Source organism: Drosophila busckii, chromosome X (genome assembly GCF_011750605.1).
Source record: "Drosophila busckii strain San Diego stock center, stock number 13000-0081.31 chromosome X, ASM1175060v1, whole genome shotgun sequence".
Lineage (NCBI taxonomy): Eukaryota > Metazoa > Arthropoda > Insecta > Diptera > Drosophilidae > Drosophila > Drosophila busckii.
The window spans coordinates 11,223,114-11,245,346 of NC_046608.1; the positions used below are offsets into that span (position 1 = coordinate 11,223,114).

The 22,233-nt window shown below is 43.0% G+C and overlaps 6 protein-coding genes across 10 annotated transcripts; 4 read left to right on the forward strand and 2 right to left on the reverse strand.

The window, feature by feature from the left end:
• Nucleotides 1-2: 2 nt before the first annotated feature.
• On the reverse strand, nucleotides 3-1,695 carry LOC108606395 (endoplasmic reticulum-Golgi intermediate compartment protein 2). Its single transcript, XM_017996473.2, has 3 exons — nucleotides 1,323-1,695; nucleotides 463-1,260; nucleotides 3-403 (listed from the first exon to the last, which is right to left on the reverse strand). Exons 1-3 carry the CDS (start codon nucleotides 1,441-1,443, stop codon nucleotides 18-20), a joined length of 1,305 nt encoding a protein of 434 aa, XP_017851962.1. The 5' UTR covers nucleotides 1,444-1,695; the 3' UTR covers nucleotides 3-17.
• Nucleotides 1,696-1,847: 152 nt separating this feature from the next.
• On the forward strand, nucleotides 1,848-4,892 carry LOC108606775 (protein transport protein SEC31). Of its 2 annotated transcripts, XM_017997194.1 has the most exons (3): nucleotides 1,848-2,035; nucleotides 2,144-2,974; nucleotides 3,031-4,892. In XM_017997194.1, the coding sequence occupies exons 2-3, from the start codon at nucleotides 2,245-2,247 to the stop codon at nucleotides 3,681-3,683; spliced, it is 1,383 nt and encodes a 460-aa protein (XP_017852683.1). In that variant the 5' UTR covers nucleotides 1,848-2,035; nucleotides 2,144-2,244; the 3' UTR covers nucleotides 3,684-4,892. The 2 variants fall into 2 exon arrangements, with proteins under 2 accessions (XP_017852683.1, XP_017852684.1); XM_017997195.1 differs by lacking the exon at nucleotides 1,848-2,035 and having other exon boundaries at nucleotides 2,135-2,974.
• Nucleotides 4,762-7,123, reverse strand: LOC108606776 (60S ribosomal protein L22). The gene is made up of 3 exons (XM_017997196.1): nucleotides 7,050-7,123; nucleotides 6,231-6,866; nucleotides 4,762-5,109 (listed from the first exon to the last, which is right to left on the reverse strand). The coding sequence occupies exons 1-3, from the start codon at nucleotides 7,059-7,061 to the stop codon at nucleotides 4,843-4,845; spliced, it is 915 nt and encodes a 304-aa protein (XP_017852685.1). The 5' UTR covers nucleotides 7,062-7,123; the 3' UTR covers nucleotides 4,762-4,842.
• Nucleotides 7,124-7,470: 347 nt separating this feature from the next.
• LOC108605524 (gamma-aminobutyric acid receptor-associated protein) lies at nucleotides 7,471-9,964 on the forward strand. The gene is made up of 3 exons (XM_017995275.1): nucleotides 7,471-7,681; nucleotides 9,396-9,593; nucleotides 9,669-9,964. The coding sequence occupies exons 1-3, from the start codon at nucleotides 7,592-7,594 to the stop codon at nucleotides 9,738-9,740; spliced, it is 360 nt and encodes a 119-aa protein (XP_017850764.1). The 5' UTR covers nucleotides 7,471-7,591; the 3' UTR covers nucleotides 9,741-9,964.
• A 735-nt stretch (nucleotides 9,965-10,699) lies between these two features.
• Nucleotides 10,700-14,281, forward strand: LOC108607244 (vacuole membrane protein 1). 4 transcript variants are annotated; one of them, XM_017997923.1, is made up of 5 exons: nucleotides 10,700-10,793; nucleotides 12,116-12,436; nucleotides 12,495-12,776; nucleotides 12,850-13,156; nucleotides 13,228-14,281. In XM_017997923.1, the coding sequence occupies exons 2-5, from the start codon at nucleotides 12,135-12,137 to the stop codon at nucleotides 13,723-13,725; spliced, it is 1,389 nt and encodes a 462-aa protein (XP_017853412.1). In that variant the 5' UTR covers nucleotides 10,700-10,793; nucleotides 12,116-12,134; the 3' UTR covers nucleotides 13,726-14,281. The 4 variants fall into 4 exon arrangements, with proteins under 4 accessions (XP_017853412.1, XP_017853413.1, XP_017853414.1 ...); XM_017997924.1 differs by having other exon boundaries at nucleotides 12,119-12,436; XM_017997925.1 differs by lacking the exon at nucleotides 10,700-10,793 and adding an exon at nucleotides 10,876-10,913.
• A 2,493-nt stretch (nucleotides 14,282-16,774) lies between these two features.
• On the forward strand, nucleotides 16,775-21,931 carry LOC108607269 (rabphilin-3A). Its single transcript, XM_017997962.1, has 4 exons — nucleotides 16,775-17,146; nucleotides 19,872-21,195; nucleotides 21,286-21,500; nucleotides 21,578-21,931. Exons 1-4 carry the CDS (start codon nucleotides 17,070-17,072, stop codon nucleotides 21,879-21,881), a joined length of 1,920 nt encoding a protein of 639 aa, XP_017853451.1. The 5' UTR covers nucleotides 16,775-17,069; the 3' UTR covers nucleotides 21,882-21,931.
• Nucleotides 21,932-22,233: the final 302 nt, after the last annotated feature.

Consider the following 22,233-nt stretch of genomic DNA (forward strand, 5'->3'; position numbering starts at 1 on the left):
GCGGAAGCTCGCTGCGGCTATTTACTAGACTTGGGTAATGCAGTAGGCAAATATGCGGAGATATCCACGCTGGCCATGAGATTTGCCGTCTGCAGCAGCTCGTTGACGGGCGCTTGGACGCTTGGTGCGCTTGGAGCACTTTGTAACGTTGGCGCCGGACTGTGTGTGGGTTGAAAGTGGCGCTGATAAATCTGCGGCGCAAAAATGCGCAGCAAACGTCGCTGAACACCGAGTAGTAGTGCATTGACAGCTCCGGATATTACAATAATACCCGATATTATGGAGCAAAGGCGTATGATGAAGGTAATCAGATTATCGCGATCGTTGCTTACAACGATCTTCAGCGCCGACCAATCGTACTTGAAGTAAATGCCAGGCGAGCCATACGAGTTGCGTTCAGAATCTGTTAATAGTAAACATTATATTAATTGCTAGTTTTATGAGCTGCATAGTCAAACTTACCTAGCTTGCGCACATTCTCGGTCACCGCGTATTGAAATGTGCTAATGGTTGTAAAGGTGTGTTGAATTTCTGTGGGCACCACCTTGATAAAATACTGCACCGTTGTGGCCTCTTCGTTGACAATTGTTTCGTCGCCCTCCAATGGCTGCACTATGCGTCGCGAGTACTGGCCAAAGCTAAGGCGGTTAATACGATGCGAAAAGTTTGCTGGCATGCGTCGAAACTCTATAGTCCAGTGGTCTTCAAACATGCCCACTACGGGCTGTGCGCCCCCCACCAAATGCAGCACACCCGCCACCTTGTTGATGCCCAGCGTGCCATGCAGGCGACAGGCATCGAATTTGCTCTCGGACTGTGGCATTTGTTGCAGCTGTTGCAGCGCGGAATTCACAGGCTTGCGCTTGAGCTCGTGCTCTGGTTTGGTGGTGTGCGAGTCGTACCGATCACGCAGTATATCCTTGAAGAGTATGTCCGCTACGGAATGATATTCCTCGCGCAAATAATGATTGGTCATTTGCATGGATTTAAAGTCGCGTCGATCAGAGTCGGACATTTGCCACCAGACGCCCTCGCGCTGCAATGTGCCATAAGCAAATACATCTTGCTGAGTTTCGTCCATGAGATCAACACCCGACAATGAGGCACAGGGCATGGCCACAGTAATGTCGACATGCATTTGCACTTGCTCTTCCAGCGCCATGTCCGGCTGAAATTGATATACAATTTGCGTCTCATTGTAGTAGTAACGAAACTCTGTGTACACCAAATAAACAATGATCAGGCGGCTCAGCAAAGAGACTGCAATGTGTAAAGAATAGCATTAGTACATATTACACATAAATAAGTAACATTATGCTCACGTGTGCCACCAATTTCCGTGGTCTCTGTATACTTCTCAGGCACCTTCTTAAAGGCATCCAGATTCTTGGCGAGCTCGAGCAAATTACTCTTGTCGCCCCGATAGCGTAGCGTTGCCGTCATCTTGGCCACCTGCAGTTAAAGCTTAAACACTGCTGCTCAAATAGTAATAATTTAAGCGCCTATTAGGTTTAACTACAACCCAATTACAGCAACATTGTTATTGCCACGTACTTCCACTATCAGTCTCAGCTTAAACACTGGCACACGTGGCGACTCCAGCTGGCTCTTGATTGAATTGCAAATGCAGTTTTATGAGCTACTGCACTTTTGTCAGTTAATTATTTATTGCTCTTTTGTTATGTAGTTTCAAGTTTATTCAATTTAATTTGTATAGAATATACTAAGCCGTTGCCGGCTGCCTTGCATCGACCGACCGCCACAAAAGCTGCCAGTGCCATCGATAGCCGCAACACACTGTCATTTTTATGCATTGCCTAACATAAAAAGAGCTTGAGCCAAGTTTTAGATAAACAATTCAAAGCGCAAGTCAGAAGTACCAACAAATTCAAACGTAAAAGCAACAAGCGCAGTTGGTCGCTAGCTTTTAGTGACGCGCTTTGGTGAAATCGTTTAATATTCGTACATAGTATATAAATAACAGTTCAACACAGCAGCAACAACCACAACTGAGGACGGCGAAACAAGTTTTTTGGTAATTAACATGCACATATTGAATTTTATTATTAGCAGCCAGAGCGTGTTGTCGTGTTGATCACTTGATTTGATGTTTAGCAATAAAACTTTGCTGATTTTTTTACAGCCAGTGTCATTGTCGAGTTTGCAAACACACACACACACATACACACAGAAACAAACAAAGTACATACCGCATACATACAGTAGTTATTGGAAATCGTTAAGATGAGGAGGATGGCTTTCGCTACCAAAAGCGCTATTGTTGTCGTCACCATATTTGCGTTGGTGATGACGCACGGCTCCCGTAGTTTTGTGGATGCAGGCCGTAGCCGTACCAGTACCCAGCGTAAAACATCATCGAACAGCAACCAGGGCCATGTGACTCAGCCCAGTTACAGTACCAACAACAATAACAATGGAGGAGGCAACTCCCACGCTGATGTTGCCAAACTGAGCTATCCCAACTACAACTCGCAACCAAATCGCCCCGCTAATCCACCTGTAGGCTGGAATGTGCCACAGGGTCCGCCACCTGCATACTCCGCTCATAATCCCGCAGGCGGTGCTCGCACAAATGTGCATGAGCCGCCACCATCTTATCATGCACCCAATTATGGCGCCGCACCAGGCAGCAACGTGCATCAACCCATCACAGCTACTCAGAATCATGGCCAGCAGTACTCAGGCGTGCCAGCTGGCGCCACTTACTATCCAGCCGGTCCAGGCGGTCATATGCAAGGCGGCGGCTATCAGCCACATAATCTTCCTGCTGGCGCTACATATTACCCTTCGGCCGGTCACATGCCTGCTGGTGGCTATAACCCAGCTGGTGGCTATCACCCAGCTGCTGCACCGCCGCCAGGCGCCACCTATTACCAAGCGGGCTCTGCCTTGCCACCAGGTGCCACCTATTATGCACAGCCACCACAGCAATCATCCTCTGGCTTGGGCTTTGGTAAGTCGAATTTGTAAAATTTTTAACTCTGAAATAATCCTACGTTTATTTTATAGGTACTGGTTTGATTGCTGGTGGCCTTGGCGGTGCTTTGCTAGGCCACGCCTTAACGCCAAGCGGTGGCAGCTCCTCACAAATGGCACCAGCACCAGCTGCAGCTGCTGGACAGGATCGTATTATTATTATCAACAACGGCGTGCCGGTGAATGCTAGCGATGGCACCACAGTTATCAATGCTGGAGCTGGCGCTGCTGCACCTGCAGCTGCTGCCGCTGCGCCTGTAGCCGGTATGGCTGCAGCTCCACCTGCACAGTTGGCACCTTTCTCACCTGAAAATACACCCATGCCTGCAGTTAATGGCACTGATGGCGCTGCTCAACCACCACCGCCACCTGGTGGCATCATTTGTGTGCCCACTAAAGTCAATGAAACGGATCCGGCTGATAGCAGCAAGATGATTGAAGTGGAAAAGATTGCCTGCTATCCGGCACCACCTGCGCCTGTCGCCGCACCCGGCGAGGGACCCGCACCATTAGCTCCCATGGCCAACAATCCTCCACCGCCCGCCATGCTTCCGCCCGATCAGGCAGCCGTGCGCTCCAACATGGTCACCTCTGCAGGCAGCAACACCCACAGCAATCTATCCTTGTCTCTCATAACTGCATTGTTGGGCGCTCTACTGCTGCGCATAACAACGGCAGGCAATTAGAATGTTACCCCATATACGCTTTCAATTTATCTAATGCACTGTTTATTAGACTCACCCCAGCCGCAAACTAGTAGCAAGCCCACAATAATCCGCAGCCCACACACATACACCACACAAAGCCTCTAGGGTATCGCCCGTAATATTTTGTTGTTATGCATATTGCATTGTTTTCTCGTATTGTATCCCCCCACACTATTGTAGTCGTATTATGTGTCTTTCAATCATCTATTACTGCTACTGTTATTAACGATGGCCTTCGCCCCTGTGATGACGAGAGATGGCAGCAACACTCCAATGATAATTCTATGCTAAGCTGAACAAAATGGGGAATTATTAAACTGCGAATCTCGTAGAATGTTAATTGTTATAAGGAATCTGGAACTGGGAATCTCATGCGACCTTTTTATATCGCATTCCTTTGTATTTTTTGAAAGACATTTCTCAGTGTATGTACATGTATTAATCGTTACATAACTACTATATACATATTTTTATAGACATTGTTATTGTTTAATAATTAACGCCTTGTTAGATTAGTACAAAGCTTTTTTCCACAACAATTCGGCAGCTAACACTTCTTTTTTTTTATACATATTTGTAAATTTTACCTTTTATCAATTTGTCAATAAACGCTTAAATACATCACGCCGCACACAAGTCTGAATTGTGTTTCTTCTCTCAAATCAATAGTGCAATCAACGGCTTAGCCGAATTAGAAAGCATTTCTTCTTATAAGCACAGACACAAGACTAGCTCTCACCAAGTCTAATCATATTTCTTTGAACGAAGCCAAGCTATGAAATATCTACGAGGGACGGACTCAACAACTTGGGAGTACTCTGCTATCAACATATGAAGACCATCGCCATGAACACATATTCGATGCTCGGATCAATTCATTTTGGAATGGATTAGCTCTCTAACAACTTATTTTCAGTTAAAATACGCAATGGTAGTTTATTTTTATGAGAGGAATTCTAGTATTGCTGTCTTTATCTTCCATGTGGAACAACCCAACAGTCTTAGTTGTCCCTTTAGGAACAAATTATTCTTGACAATAAAATTTAGTTTCAACAAATTTAAAGCTTACAAAACTTTATTAACTTTCATCTTGGCAAACCGCGTATGTTTCTTTTACAGTTTGTGTGTGATTTATTTTTTACTCGGCATCATCGTCCTCATCATCGTTGGAGCTGATTCTGAAGTAACGCAGCTCGTACGAATCCTTCTCGTTGGCCACCACACGGATCCAATCACGCAGACTGTTCTTCTTCAAGTACTTCTTGGTGAGGTACTTAAGGTAAGCCTTGGAGAACTGCACATCGGAGCTCACGTGCAACTTCATCTTGGAGCGCTCGAAGGTGACATTGTTGCCGAGATTGTTCACTTTGCCGTTGACCTTAAGGCGAGCCTTCACGTATTTCTCCTGTGAATATTAGAAAATACATCGGTTAGCAAGAGAGCAAGCACAAGTGCTAACTGGAACTTCAATATTCCTCTCCTTCTCTAACTCATACAACATGCGTGCACAAGCTGCATGTTGTTGTCTCTTTCTCTGGCGAGCCAAGCGGCAAAGGATTGACCAAATGGCTCGCAGCAGAGCGAGAGCAACTAAACTTAGTTGTCAATGTGCCACTGAGTACACTGCCATTAAAGCGACTCGCCGAAGCTCTCACTCTCTAACGGCAAATCGGCGTGGCCAAAAGTATTATTTATATTTAACTTATGAAAGACAACTACTATATGCAGAATATATTACCTGTATTGGGGGACATCGGTGTATAATCTAAAGGGCGCCCTGACATTTACATGTATTTTAAAAATAACATTTAGTCGCGTGCAGCGCAGCTGGTTTCCAGACATTGAGAGGTTAAGCATGAAAATTTTAAGTTCTACGTTGATATTGCTTTGCTTTACTTTCGTTGGGAAACCTGCAGCGTTCACAAATTTTGGTGAGCACGCTGTATGCAGGGCGCACTATGAATTTTGGCCTGACGTACCACGGATGTGGTACGCTCAACCCAGGGCCCACCACGTGGCGGTACACATAGCACGACTTGACGCTGTTCACAGACGGTTGCACCAACTGGCCAGACCCGGTACTGGCGATCAGTGGCTACCCCGTTGTGCAGTGTCCAGAGCCCCTCTTAATGGCACCCCACAACCAACTAGAAAGCTGGTGTGGGGAAAAGTTACAAAGATGAACCGCGATTGCTTGCCACAAAAGTGCAAACAGAAAATTTGTTAACGCAAAAAAAAAAAAAGGGTTTTTAAATGCAAAGCTTCTAAAGAAATCGAAGGCATCGTAGTATATGGATTCCATTGTTTCATCAGTTGTTAACTGCACGTGGCACTTTAAACGGCCAACTGTTCAGTTTATCGCTAGTGAAATCTTTCTATAACCACAACTTTTTATCCAGAGCCTCTGGTTTTATGGGCAATGAAAAGCTTGGTGTGGTAACCTGACGTCGCCGTCATTGTAGTTCTCAATATAGCCTCTGGTCGGAGCTGGCGCATGCGAGAAGCTGGTGGATGGAGAATACTTACGAAATCGGCCACATCCATGATGTTGTCCTCAGCAATGTTGGTGCAATCGATGGTGAAGCGCAGCGACACCTTCTTCTTCTTCATGCCCTTGCCGCGGAGCACGTTCTTCTTGGCAACCTTGGTGGGAGCAGCTGTCAGCGTCTTAGCCTTGGGCTTGGCGACGGGCTTAGCCACAGGCTTGGCAGGAGCGGCCGCAGCTGGGGCAGCGACGACGGCAGCAGCAACTGGAGCAGCAGCCTTCTTAGCGGCAGCGGGAGCAGCCTTCTTTGCTGGTGGGGCAGCCGCAGGTGTGGTTGCGGCCTTCTTACCAGCAGCAGGGGCAGCAGCCTTAGCGGGAGCAGCCTTCTTGGCAGCAGTGGCGGCGGCGGGTGCCTTCTTGGCGGCATCCTTAGCAGCAGCGGGCTTGGCGGCAGCTGGCTTGGCGGCCGCGGGCTTGGCAGCTGCAGGCTTGGCAGCAGCGGCGGCCTTAACGTCCTTAGCGGCTTCAGGAGCCTTCTTAACATTCTTGGCGGCAGCCGCAGCGGGCTTGGCGGCCTCAGCCTTGGGTTTCTCTACCTTACCCTTGGCGGCAGCTGGAGCTGCCTTCTTCTCGGCGGGCTTAGCCGCAGCCTTGGTATCACCTTTGGTGTTCTTGGCCTGTTGATAATTAACACATTTCAATTAAAATTAATCTTGTGTTTCTTATGTAATCTCATAGACTTTAGCAAAAATATCACTGAATTTAGAACTGTAATAGACTATAGTTGTATATTTTCCACATATTTAACTAAATTAACCTATGATGGCACATTATTTTTATAATTTTAAACAAGCGCTTACAGTTGGGGCCATCCTGTTACTTGAAAAACACGGAAAGAAAAGAACAAAATAATCGTCATGATAGTTAGAGCTGAGCTGTGTCACAACGATAGTAACGCTGTTATCGACCAGGCATGCATTGATTGCTTACAACATCAGCCCTGGTATTACTATTTTTGTTTAAATAGCTTGACACGTAAAGTGCAAATTGTATGGGTATGAGCTTCTAGCTATCGCTAAACTGGTTTACTTCAAGCAAATCAAATTGAATTGCAGCAAAGCTCAGAGTTACTGAATACAAATGCGCCTTTGCTCGATATCAAGCTACTTTTGGTCGATATCTAGCTTCTTTTGCTCGATAGCGAGCAGCTTTTGCTCGATACTTGTGGAGCTTTGGATACATTGGTCACACTACTCGCAAAATTTACTTTGGGACATACAAAGTGCGCAGCTAGCATTAGTAAAACACATACAAAAGTGACAGCTTGTTTTTGTTGTTATTAAATAGGCGAAAAGTAAAGTGAAAACTGCGTTTCTTATACAATTATTTAACCAGCACAATTATGAAGTTCCAATACAAAGAGGAGCATGCATTTGAGAAGCGTCGCGCTGAGGGTGACAAGATCCGCCGTAAATATCCTGACCGTGTTCCAGTAAGTACATTTTTTTTATATTTAGTTAATGTGTGTGTGTGTATATTATTCAGCACAAAAGCTCGTATGTGTGTGTAGGTGGAATGTTTGTATGTATTTGATTGTTTTGCGTCGTTTTATTTGGTTGGATGTGTGTTGTTGTTGCAAACACACACACACACACATGCATAAACGCAGCGAAGAAAATCAATAATGCGCAAATACGCTCGCCAAGCAATTGTTAATAATTTTATGACACTTTCTGCGCAGTTAATGGGCTGCAGCAGTTTTTCGCATTTGTTGTTAGTATCAAATGAAAATGCACTTGGCTGAGTCGAAAAAAATTCAAGTGAAAATCAAACATTGAGGCACACATACAACAACTACACCTGGCTTTGTTCAGCTTGGTATACTTGCGTGTGTGTGCGAGAGAATAAGGCTGCTTATATATATGTATGTGTAACTTGCTCGCTCAGCTGTTGGGCTGTTGTTGTTTTTTTCACTTGGCTGCTGCCATCCCCTACTTGCGCACAAATTCAACCAAACTAACAACGCACACACACACGAGCAGCTAGAGCTGTTTTTTATTTGAAGCCCAAATTAGTTTTTGTGTTTTTTTTATAACATTTGTTATTGTAATATTTAACTTTTATACTGCGCACTGCGCGTAAACAATAATAAAAACAAAAACAAGCATACATACACACACATACATGTATATGTACATATATTATTTTTTCGCACACTTTCTGAATTTATTTAATTTCAACGTTTGTTGCTTTTGTTTTTCCAGCAATTAGTCATAATTCAGTCTGTCTCTCTCTCTTTGTTTGTTTGTTTTTGACTCTTAGTATGTATTTCATCATATATAGAACAGTTGTGTTACTGCGTAAACACTTTGAAATCTTTCTTCATTTGTCCCCTTATCAGTCAATATTCCCGTTACTGAAATATCTGTGCTCTGCACTGTAGAATAGACAAGCACATCAACAAAAAAGACATTCTGCATTTAAATTGTTGCTGCTTGTCTGTTTTAATATATTTTTATATGCTATACAGATATGTGAATTTATTTTTTTGTGTGTTTATTTGGCAAGCAGAACACACAAATCACATAACAGCTGACGATGAAACAACAAATGCAAGCAAGGCCAGCTGTTGCCGCAATTGTTAGTATATAAGCAGATCAAATATTCTATATACGAACTTAGTATATATATGTACACATACATAATAAATATAGACATTGGCCACCTTCACCTTGGTTTCGGCCAATGACGCCTAAGCAGCCAATTTGCCAAACCGTTAGTTGAGCTTTCGGAGCATACATATGTAAATACATACATATATATTTTGAGTTATCTGATACTTGATTAAAGCCCTGAATACAACTTGTTTAGTTCAATATACATGTATTGCGACTGACACATCAAATCAAGTTTATTTCGCAAATTGTTGAAAAACATTTTTGGATTCAAATGACAAAAGCTGTTTGCTATGATAAAGAAGCTCATTGATATACAAATACTTGGTAACCCCGAGTCGCATATACGAGTCTCTATTATAAAAAAACGTTTACTTTTTGCATGCTTGTCAATAGTTACGTTTGCTAATATATATGCACACTCATTTCTGTCATGATCTATTTTTGGTTTTATAGTCACGTAGTTGCGTTTAGGAATGTTAATCAATGTCTTAACGTGTCCTTAACGAATTGTAAACATTGTACTTACAGGTGATTGTAGAAAAGGCACCCAAAGCTCGCATTGGTGATTTGGATAAAAAGAAGTATTTGGTGCCATCTGATTTGACTGTTGGACAATTTTACTTCCTGATCCGCAAACGTATACACCTGCGTCCCGAGGATGCACTCTTCTTCTTTGTCAACAACGTCATTCCACCAACATCTGCGACCATGGGCTCGTTGTACCAGGTAAGCGCGCATATTCCTATGGTTCTAAATAACATTCGCTATACTATATTAATGTGTATATAATTACTATTACAGGAACATCACGAGGAGGATTACTTCTTGTACATAGCCTACTCTGATGAGAATGTTTATGGCATGGACAAGTAAAGCCGACTGCTTCCCACAAACCATGCAATAAAAGCAAACTATACAGAAAGTTCTATACATGTATACAAACTTATAATTTACGTTTAGCATGCAGTTTAAACTATAATACAAAATGATAAAAAAAAAAAAAAACAAAAAAACAATTACAAAAAGCAGCATAAAAATTATATTATAGCTAAACTAATTGTGCAGGTCTAAGGCAGTAAAATATTAAAAACAAAAAAGGAAGAAAAAAAATCGACAAAAATGATCTTAAAATGGAAAAAACATGTTTATGTATATGAAAAAACAAACGTTATGTGAAAATTATTTTATATAGAAATTTTCTATACGCGCTAGTATTTCAAATTGTCTATGCTTTAATCTAATATCTTTTTGGCAACCTATGTTCGTCTTATATTTTGCAAATACTATTGTGCAATTTTTATGTTTTGTACTTTATATACTTTCTTTTTTTTTTCCAATAATGATAGCGTGTATGGTTACGATAGGACTCTTTTGGTTAAGCGTACAGTAATTAATCTATTAATAATTAAATAAATATAAAAAAGTAAAAAAAAAATATATATATATTTATGAAATTGTTTATTTGGGTCGGGCCTTTGGTATATGCATGGTTGTTGTTATTGTCCTATCAGAAAACAAATAATGGATGCAATATGCATTAATTTTTTGCCTGCTTTTCGACTCAAGTTAAACAGAGTTCGTTTTCTTTTATATTTTTTGTTGTTTTCAAAAATATAGAACCAGATTCTTGTTTGCTTATCAGCTGATAGTACTCACGAGTATTTTTGAAATGTAACGAGTCACTACTACTGTAAAATGCAACACTGTTCTGTTACAAAATTGCTGTTAATTGAACAGTAACATATTTAGCATAACATTGACTGTTGTTTAGCCGGACGTGTTTTTATATTTTTAATCAATTACTTAGTTACTATTCAAATCTCCATGTGAGTCCAAAAATTGAGAATTACAAAAAAAAACGGCAAAACGGCCAAAAACAAAAATCCAATAAGATTGCGGATTTACAAATTGGTAGCTATATTAAGAGTAAGTTCAAACTTTGGTAGATTTTTACAAAGCGAGGGGGTGACAACCGTCCATAGTTACAAAACAGGCGCCGTAGCAGCAGACAGCAGTGGAGTTTTAAATTGTTAATGCCTGTCAAAAGTATATAATTTTTTAATTTTGTTTTTGTGTGAAAGCTAACTTGGCCTTAGCTGCCTGTGAATTGCCGTGAATATTGTCGCAGTTGTTTTTATCTACGTGTTTATTATTATTGTTGTTGTTTTTGTCGGTGGTGATATTGTTGTTATTGCATATGAGCGCAAATGCAGTACAATTGATTTTTGTTTTGTTTCTCTGTGACGCAGTTATTTTCTTTGTCCGTCCACGGCATTAGCATTCGGTGTCAATGCCGTGAACGAATACTCTGCAACGCAGGGCCGCCACCCCAAAAAAAAGAGAAATACAAGAACCCCAGCAGTAACAACAACAATAACTGAAAAGCTGCCAACAGTGCAGCGTGTCAATATTAATGTAACCAGTAGGTTTTCAATCAAGACTTAACTCGCATAAAAAAAATAAAACGCGCTCAAAGCAATTTTCATTTATGACTACAGAGCAAGCTCACACAACACAAGCAGACCAAAAACAGCTGATTAAGCAGCGGCAAATCGCGAACACCAATCAGTTTACAAATACATACTTACATATGTATGTATGTCTGCCTGTATGCAATTGTATGTGACCATATGTATGGGTGTGCGTTGGACTCATAAATATGAAATCTAGTAGTGGTGTTTGAAGTCCATACTTTAGTGCTGATCTGCTAGCTATTGTTGTTGTCTTTACAGCTTATGCTCACACAAATGCGCGCTCTTGCTCTCTCTTTCTTTATGCTGCTGAACAAACCCGCAAGTACACGTGCATGTTGAAGCATGTGGATTCTTTTTATTGGTGCTTCAGTATCGTATGATAATCCGTTGTTGTTGTGCTTTTCCCGCGCTCTGCCACACACACACACCTTTGCATAATGATGTGTATTTATAGTAGCTGTATGTTGGCAGCTAATGATTTAATATATGTATGTAGAACACCAGATTAAACTAGAAGAGCACGAAGAAAAGGGTCAACGTCAATGCGCAAAAAAAAAAATATATATATAATATTGCAAATATTACATGGGCAAATTCAAAGCAGATTTCACAGCGATCGATCTGGCAACACTGAAATCTTAAAAAATCGATAACAAGCAGGCCGCACTGTAAGCTAGTATTTGAAAATTTATAAAGCTGCTAACTGCTGGTCTACGCTTAAACACTTTGACAATATTCAACAAAAATTCACAGATGGCATTATATATTTTGTAGCAGGTGATCGCGATAAAAGATGTCACAAAGCAGTAAGAAGGACGGCGCTAGACAGCGCAGACACGATGAAGGGAACAAAGGGCAAAGGAAACAAGCACCAAATGGCAGTGCTAAGGGCGAAGGTGGCTCTTTATTAACAGATAGTAACAGCAAAATGCCTCAAAGTAACAACAGTAAAAATCAGTTAAATAAGAAAGATAAACAGCAAAAAGACAAAGAGCGCAATGAACGTGTTAAGTTCGTTCTCTGGCGACGTCCTCTACAGACGCTTATGTACTGTGCCCTCGAACTGATTGAATTGCTGCGCACATGGAGCATCAGGTGGGTCTTATTAAATTGCACTTAATAAATGGCATTAATTATATGGATATCATTACAGACTATTGAAGCAACGCCTGCTGATGGCCGCTATATTAGTATTAGGCATTTTAATTAGTTTTTTGTATAAACAAGATGGTCCACATCAAGCTTACATTGAGCTGGTGCATAAAAACACTTGGTTCTTTGTCTACTGGATTGGTCTGGGAGTGCTCTCATCAGTTGGCCTGGGCACTGGACTGCATACCTTTCTGCTTTACTTGGGTCCACACATAGCCAGCGTTACTCTGGCTGCCTATGAGTGCAACTCATTGGATTTTCCCAGTCCGCCATATCCAGACGAGTGAGTTAATGCACAGTTCCCTGGGCAAACAATTGTTAATACCACTTTAATCAATTGAAATTCTTTTTTATAGAATTGTTTGTCCAGCGGAACCATATGCGAAGCAAGTACCCAACATTTGGTCCATTATGACCAAGGTGCGCTTGGAGGCCTTTCTGTGGGGATTGGGCACAGCTTTGGGTGAATTGCCACCTTACTTTATGGCCAAGGCAGCACGTCTATCCGGCTATGATTCGGATGACTCCGAGGAGCTGGCGGAATTCGAGGCGCTCAATGCAAAGCGCAATAAGAAGAATCTGAGCCTCATAGACAAAGCTAAATTGCGCATGGAGCGCATTGTAGAGCGTGTTGGTTTCTTCGGCATTTTAGCCTGTGCAAGCGTACGTCCTACTATTCATGTTTATAATTGGTGTGTGCATAACTTATTTAAGCATATGTCTTTAAACTTTAGATACCCAATCCGTTGTTCGACTTGGCCGGCATAACCTGCGGGCACTTTATGGTGCCTTTCTGGACATTCTTTGGTGCCACATTCATAGGCAAGGCTATTGTCAAAATGCACATTCAGAAAATGTTTGTAATTATTGGCTTCAACGAACCGTTGATTGAGAGTGCCGTGGATAAGCTGCGCTTGCTGCCATACTTGGGTCCCAAACTCCAGCAGCCGTTCAAGACATTATTGCAGGACCAAAAAACACGTCTGCATCGCAAGAAGGGCTCCAACATTCCACGCACTGGCTCGGGCAACCTTCTGTCCACCATCTTTGACACCTTTGTCATGCTCATGATCTGCTATTTTGTCGTCTCGCTGGTCAACTCCCTGGCGCAGAGCTACCACAAGCGTCTGTGTAAGAAGAATCGGGCTGCCGCTACGTCTTGGGCAGCACAGGAAAAGTCGCCCAATGAGCCGGTTAGAAAGCAGGGCAAGTCAAGAGCCATGCGGGACTAGATCTGCATTGCGTCTAGCCACTGGCCGCCACTTGATCCAAAATTGTATGTGCTGAAAGCAGAGTTTGCATTGTTGAGTGTGCAATGCTTTTTCTTTGTTTGTTTTATTTAATATAATTTAATTAAATTTTTTTCGTTTATCTTAGCTCAAAATAAGCAGGCTCAGTTGCAAGCTTATTGTTAGGTCTGCTGAACTAAATTAAATCAATTGAAAACATCAAATTTAAATTTATGTATGCTGCTTGGAACATACCGTAGTCTAGATTAGTTAAAACAAATCTATAAATTAAACATGCAATTGTAATAAATGCTAAACGAATGAATGAAAAGCATAATTAGCAAGCCAGTATATACATATATACCTTTATGAATAGAAAATTTTGCTTTTAATAGCCATATAATTTAATTGCTTATATGTTCGTTGTATTGTGTTTCATTTAGTTTCGCATTTGCAATGTAAGAGATTAAATGCGTGAGGGGGCGACCTTAACGTTAAGCATATGTGTGTTGTATAGAAATTTGATAATGATAAACAAAGACATTGAGAATAAAACATAGATGAAAAATAAATATAAGGAGTTTCATTTACTAATCGTAAATAGTAAATTCTTAAAGCAATATTTCAAGGACAGTCGGTTGGTGCATACATTGCTCCATCATTTCAGTGGAATTGTGGACAGGCCACAATACAAAAGCATTAGCTAGCCAGCTGTCCCCTTTGGATAGTCTAGTTTATGCCAGTGAGCTCGAAGGACAATTGCCTCTGGCTTACACTTGTCGCAAAACGCTCCTCGCATGCTTAATTCAGTCAAAAGCAACAAGCTCTAAGTGCTAAACGGCACGACAAGCTTGCTAACAAGCTAAAGCCCAGCGACATGAAGTACAATGTCAACAGACAGACAACACATGGGCGTAGCCTCCCCTGGCTGGTAGCTGACCCCACCAGGGCAGGTGCTAAAATTTAAGTAGAATTGATGCAGAATTATAATAAATCATCAAATCTATGGATTTGCCATACCAGAAAGTGCAGCGTTGAATGAAAATATTTTGCATAAATATTCCACAAACACAAATTCCAAGTTTGCTTCAAAGCTACAAGGACAGCTACGATGTCCTTTGGCATTCAAGTTGTGCTTAATGAAAGCTTTTATATTATATATATCAAAGAACGAAAGACGACACAGAGCGACTTTCTTGTATACGGAAAAAGAAAAATAGTTCTTGGCAGGATCAGCATAAACGATTTTGATTAAAAACGACTATCAAGTGGCCAAAGCACATTTGATTCGTCTCAGTAGTTTTGGAAGTACTGAGCATGATTTTAAATACTTTTTTTTTGAGACTTTGGAGCTCAAGTACGCTCAATTTTTCAGCATTTTGCTTGCGAAGTAGATCAGCCTGTTTGTATGCAACGTTTAGGTGCAACCGCTTAGGTTTTTGTCTTTGCTAAGCTGTTTTTGTTTAAGAATTTTTTTTGGTTTTTTGTTTAAGAAGCGTTAGTTGCGCACTTTTATACTTCAAAACAAGCATAAAACAATAAAGCATTGTATATTTGAAAGCTTTTGACCAAGGCTTTACTTTATTTCCTTGAATTTTAAGCTTTGCTAGGCCTCGGTATGATGAAAAAGTCTGCAAGATTATAATTATTACTATTCCCTCTTAAATACAAGCTGGCTACGCCCATAGGCATACAGCACGGTTTAGGTGGATGAGGATTCGACTTGACGACATACGAAATGTCAGTGTCCAAAAACTTGTCACGTACATTAAATATTTTCATTTAGCTGTCAGCATTTATTTTAAATGGACACACATGCTGTACATACATACACGTATAAATATATATAAATGTATATAAAATGAACATGCACATATAGGAATCCGAGTACATTGGTTGCCAGTTATGGGTGTCAGTTACAATCAGCAGAGTTGGACAGTTGACGCATTGCAAATGCCAAAAGTTGTCGGCAGGACAGCTGTACAAAGGGCCTCGCACACACACACACACACACAAATAAATTCCGTTCGAATGCACAGGAGCTGCGCACATACAGCGACCACACCCACTGAGGCTTGATGGCTGCAGACAAAGGGCGCATAGTATTAAATACGGCTATGGCTACGGCTTCGACTACGTGTTTTGCAAAACAATCGTCACAGCAGCGAAAAGAACATAAACGCTGCTAAACGCTAGCCAAGCTTACTAATACCCTATTCTAGCAATTGCGATGCTTTGACATAACTTGAAAATACAGCAGATTAAAGCAAAAGCTTAGTTTGAAAAATATGCGCGCAAATGTATGCTACAAACACAAAACCGGAATTTATTCATATGAATGAGCTGAATAGAGTTGCAAAACATGCAGCCTTTGTCCTTTTTGCTGCAATACCTTTGCAATAGATAACAAAGCATTACTGGGAATTCAAGCTGTGCCAATTTCAGTGAAATACGAATGAGCAATCAGCTTTGTGCTAGGGTATAAGGCATGCAATGAAATTATGCGTACATATGCAGAGCCGGGCGCAGCAAACAAGCAAAGTTTTCAAAGCAACTGAGCACAACGCGGAGAGAGTAAAGAGTCGCATAGAAATAGAGAGAGAGAGAGAGAGAGAGAGAGAGAGCGTGAGTATGAGTGCGAGCGTGGGTGAGAGCTAGAGCGAGTGGGGGTGTATACGTATGCTCGTGTTCAAGTGCTGTTTCCCAGCGAGATTTGCTTTTGGGGCCCCCAACGTGTGCAAATATGCGCAACTGGAAACTGAAACTGAAGCTTTTTGAAAGCGGCCTAACAACCCTCCCAGACTAGAGCTGGCACAATCGCTGGCAATATTTATATAGCTATGTTTTGTATCTAACTATTGTAAGAAAATTTATTATATTATTTGATTGGCTTACAATTAGTACTTACAATTTGGAGCCCATGTGCCTGCTATTGAACATCGATAGGCAGTCGATAGTTATGCTGCGCATCGCTAGCGGTCGTGGTCGCTATCGCTGCTGCTGCTGCTGCGACGCGTCGACTAGGCGACTGTTAACTGTAGGCAGTTGGCTGCAGCAGCAGCAGCAGCAGCTTCAAGCTGAATTTACATTTGCCAGATATAGACGTGCAGCAGCTGCGCTCGCATTTAGACGTGTTTTCATTTGCAGTTTCGATGTGCCTTCTCTTGTTGCTTGCCAGTTTGCCGCTAAACAACTGTTGAAAAATAAACAATAACAAAAGGCGGTTGGACAGTTGTAACTAAAGTGCGCCTGCTGGCAGGCAATTGTTTTTTTTTTGTTGTGTTTGCTTTTTGTTGCTTGTTAGTTATTTAGTGAAAATGCTTTGATGCTGCATAAAATGCGAAGGGATGGATTTCGCGAACCGCAATAATACGGCCAACAAGTTCGTCTGTCCAAGTGACAGGCAACTGGCCTTGCGTGCCAAGTAAGTTGACAATGCGTGTGAGTGTGTGTGTGTGCGCCTAATCAAGGCGAACAAAATGAAGGTAGACGTAGACAGACAAAAGCTCCAGTGGAGTGCGACGCTGAAGTGGGCAATAATAAATGTTGCGAAAGCAACAATTGGGCGCTCTAACTAAATATATGTGATGTATATGTGTGTGTGTGTGTGTGTGTGTGGACAAGTTAAACAAAAGCGTTAGCGTTGACTAAGCACAAACAATGTGCAAGTGTTGAATGTGTGTGTGAGAGCCGCGCGTCATAAACAAGCTGGCCAACTATGTGTGTGCGTCTGGCTGATAAGGCATTAACTAGCGGCGCGCAACAGTTACTGTTAATTGTGCTTAACAATAACAAAAACACAAACAACAACAAGAACAACAACAGCAAGTCGCGTATGTGCCGACGCAGAGGCTTTACTTATAATTTAATTAACTTCGACTGCGTCAGATGACCAAATTATGTGTGTGTGTGCATGTGTGTGTGTGTGTGTTTGTTGGTGTGATTAGCTGAAATACGCGCTACTTTGTGGCTTTATCACACCAATAAGCACACTCATATTGTCAAAGCAACAGCGTGGGAGACACACACCAAGCGAAGGAGCGAGTGAGAGCGCGAGCGAGAGAGTGTGAGATTAAGAGCGAGAGCGCGCGCGAGGAACAGAGCATGTGGCTGTGTGTGGTTGTATGACCATGAATTGCCAGCGTGCTGTCAAGGACCAAAGCCACATGCCGCCCTGTGTCCTTCATAAGCATTTAATCATAATGGACACACTCAAACACTCTCTCACACATGCATTTGTATTAATATGCCCGCTGACATATTAATTAAATTTTAATAATACTCAATTTTTATGCACTTCGTTCGTACTGACATCACACTGAGCTCACACAGACATTGGGCTGGCTGTTTTTGTTTTATTATTTATTGGCGACTATTTGACAGCTCAATTCAAACTTCCAAGAACGCACACACACACACACACACACACACACTTTATAGTGTATATGTATTTTGCGCACTTTAACCACACCCATGCAGGCGTAGAGAGCAGCATATGGAGTTGGAAATGTGTAGCATACTGTGCGGCGCATGCAATCCCAGCTGACTGTCAATGTAACCAAAGAGCGCCCCCTTTGGTGTTTTCGTATTTAATACAACATACACACGTTTTTGCATTTACATTTACATATGCATGAAATGCTGAAACCACAAAATACACACACAGACGCACAACGGGGGCCGCAGTGCATGCCCAGCAGCTGCTGCTGTCTGTGTGTGTGTGTGTGTGTGTGTGTGTAGCAGCAGCTTTGAAGTGCTCAATTTACGCTTCCGCTTGTACATTTTTTTCCATTTTTTTTTGTCGCTTTATTATGTGCGCGTATTAAAAGCATAGGCACTGGCACTGGCCCTGGCACTTCGGACTGTGCGTGACGCATGCACACTGGACATGCTGGACACACAGACATGGCCAGTGGGCGAAGCTTAAAGCGCATAAATTAAAACTTAAGTTACACAAAATTGCAACAACTGATCGCCAATGCTGCAATTAACAGACAGACTTAACAGCTTAAGCTAAGACTACTGCTCACTCAATTGTTGATCGCTTGGCTAATTGCAGCTTATGCATAAATTGAAACGTTTTCAGCTTTAGCTGCAAATGACTGACATGTCAACCTCTTCTAAATCCGCACAATTTGTTTTGAAGTATTTTTTATCGCATATGTGTATGTGTGTGTGTGTGTGTCTGTGTGCAAGTCAACAAACCCCAGGCAAGGTAACGACACACACACACACACACACTCATGTGTATGCAAAGGCAAAGAGCAACAGATAAATGCGAGCATACAAAGCAAAGCAAATCGAGCGAAAAGCAAGATTTGCATACTAAACTCTAACTGTGTGTGTATAAGCACATTAGAGTGAACCTTGAACTTACACATACATATGCATGCATGTATGTATGTTTGGTATGCCTGCGCATATTTAATTTGAGCTTTTAAATATTTAAAATATATTCGCCGTATGGAAATGCAAACTATGGTATGTTGTGCGCTAGTTATTTATAGATATTCGTAGACAAATGCTGGATCATTTATTTTTATGCCTTCTTCAAATGCTTTGCATAATGTGCGCGCCTCTCAAGCAACAATCAAATATTTATGCAAATGCATTAAGCAATGAAAGTTACACCCATTGTGCGTGAAAATATGAATTAAAAATATGCAATTTACGCTCATAATCAAATACAATTATAATTTAAAATTTGAAACATAAATTGCATATTTTGAATTTCAAACAAAATAATAAATATATTTTTAATCCTCACCCTAATCCGTGATGTGCGTTGCCCGTATGCGCTGTATCGCTTTTTAATTGCATGTTTAAGTGGCCAAAGTGGCCATAAACTCCCCACACCCGCGTTTCTCACCACGCCACTCACCTCCGCAACAGACATGAAAAACTCTCGTACGCTGTTTGACACTTGTTTTTGTTTTTGTTTCTGTTTTTCTTTTTTGCTGATTAACTTTGAACTTGACATTTTGTGTCCCTGGCAGCGAGTGGAGCGCACAATGGCCCAAGCCAGTGGCAACAACACGAAAACCGCATTAGGCAGGCGCTAATTGTTCTCACCCACACGTCCCTATATTATATACTATTAACACTTCTTGTTGTTGTGGTTGCTGTTGCTTTGGTGTTAATTATTGCAGATTGAAAGCCGGCTGGAGCAGCTCGAAGAGCAATGAACCCTTGCGGCCGGAGGAGCAGGAGGCCATCATATCGGTAATTCGGCGCAATGAGGAGATTGAGATAGCCGAGCGCCAGCGCGTGGGACGTCTGGTGGAGCGCGTCGAGAAGATTAAGCTGCACGCTGTGGAGCGTGGGCCCAACTGTTGCCGCCTCTGTGGCGACACTTTTGGGCTGCTGCGCCCGCAGCGCCTCATCTGCGAGGATTGCCGCAAGTCCGTCTGCGCCAAGTGCAGCGTGGACATCAATATACGTTATCACAATAGCGAGCGCACGCGTGAGATTTGGCTCTGTCGCATTTGCTCGGAGACGCGCGAGATGTGGAAGAAGTCGGGCGCTTGGTTCTTCAAGGGATTGCCCAACTACGATATGCCGCGCAGTGCCAGCGCCACGCCCACGGCAACGCCGACAGTGGGCGGCAGTCGTGTGGTGCAGAGCTGCCATGGCACGCCCACGCGTGCGCCACGCCTCAAGAAGCTTACCATACGCGTCCAGGACAGCAGCAGCGGCAGCAGCGACAGCGCCCAGTCCGAGCCGGAGGATGAGCTGGATGGTGCCAAGGCCAAGACTGGCTGCAAGCTGCAGCGCGATGAGAGCTTCCGTCTGCGCGCCTACGGCTCCATACGCAGCTTCATAGACAATGGGGAGCGCAAGCTTTCCAACTCCTTCTTCTTCAGTCGCCAGGCTGCCAACAGTCGCCCGAACACGGCGACGGCGACGACGACGACGGCGCTGGCGGCAGCGGAGTGCGGCGATTTCGACAGCATCAGCATGTCGAATGCTTCGACAGTGGCGCAACTGCGTCGCGAGAGCAGCTTCATGCGTCGCAGCTCGGTTAGCTCTTCCTGGTCGTTTAGCGACAGCTCCGGCTCCAATAATTCGGCCACACAGCAATCCCAATCCCAATCCCAGTCGCAATCGCAGCCCGCCCATTGTCGCGATCCACTGCTGGGTTGGCTGGAGCTGGCCATTAGCTATCGCGAGAGCTTCCACAGTCTGGACTGCACCATGGTGCGTGCTCGAGATCTGCCCGCCATGGATGCCGCCGGCCTGGCAGATCCGTACTGCAAGCTCAACATCATTACGCCCGAGGCGCACACCAAGTACACGCGCTGGCAACGCACCAAGACCGTGCACAAGACACGCAATCCGGACTTTAATGAAACGCTGCAGTTCGTCGGCGTGGAGCCCGAGGAGCTGGGCAACTCGCTGCTCTATGTGGCGCTCTTCGATGACGATAAGTATGGGCATGATTTTCTGGGCGCCGCCAAGGTTTGCCTCTCCACGGTGAGTACACAAGTCGACTTGGCAGCAGCTGCTCTTCCTCCTCCTCCTCCTCCTCCTGCATAGCGTAATCTTTGTTGTGTCCTTTGGCAGGTGCACAGCACAACGCAATATCGCATCTCGGTGCCGCTGGGTGTGGAGGATCAGTACAGCAGCGAGGCGGAGTTGTCGCAGAATTGGCCCAATGGCAAGATGCTCATCTCGCTTTGCTACAATACGAAGCGGCGTGCGCTGGTGGTGAATGTGAAGCAGTGCATCAATCTGCTGCCCATGGACAACAACGGCAGCTCCGATCCGTTTGTTAAATTGTGCGTATCTCTCTCTCTCTCTCTCTCGCTCTAATCTATGCCCACTTATGCGCGCTCTCACTCTCTTTCGTTCGCAGACAACTGAAGCCGGATGCGCACAAGAATAAGAAGCACAAGACGAGCGTCAAGTGGCGCACACTGAATCCCATATTCAATGAGGAGTTCTACTTTGAGGCCAGTCCGCATGATCTCAACAAGGAGATGTTGATTGTCACCGTGTGGGATAAGGATCTGGGCAAGAGCAACGATTTCCTCGGCAGCCTGCAGCTGGGCGCCCAAAGCAAGGGCGAGCGACTGCAGCAGTGGCTCGACTGCATCCGCCTGCCGGATCACTTCCATGAGAAATGGCATGCACTGGCTCCAGACAATCCAACGCATTAGCCTTGCACCAACCTCTCGCGTCCGCTACAACATATAAATATACATAAATTACATATACTAACTATATATATATATATATACATATATACACATACATATATATTTTTGATATGTCTCCAATGTGTGCTTGATTAATGAGTTTTGCTCTCATACCAAATCGCTGCAAACAGCATTAGTTAATCTACAGTCTACACAAACATCGATACACACAAACACACATAATATTAATGTACATAGGCTTTATTTAAGTGTCCTTACAAAGGGTTTATTGATCACTTTACTTTGCTTCGATTCCCTACACAACGAATTTTCTTTCTCTCACTTTCTCTCGCATCGCCATTCGCTAAAAAAA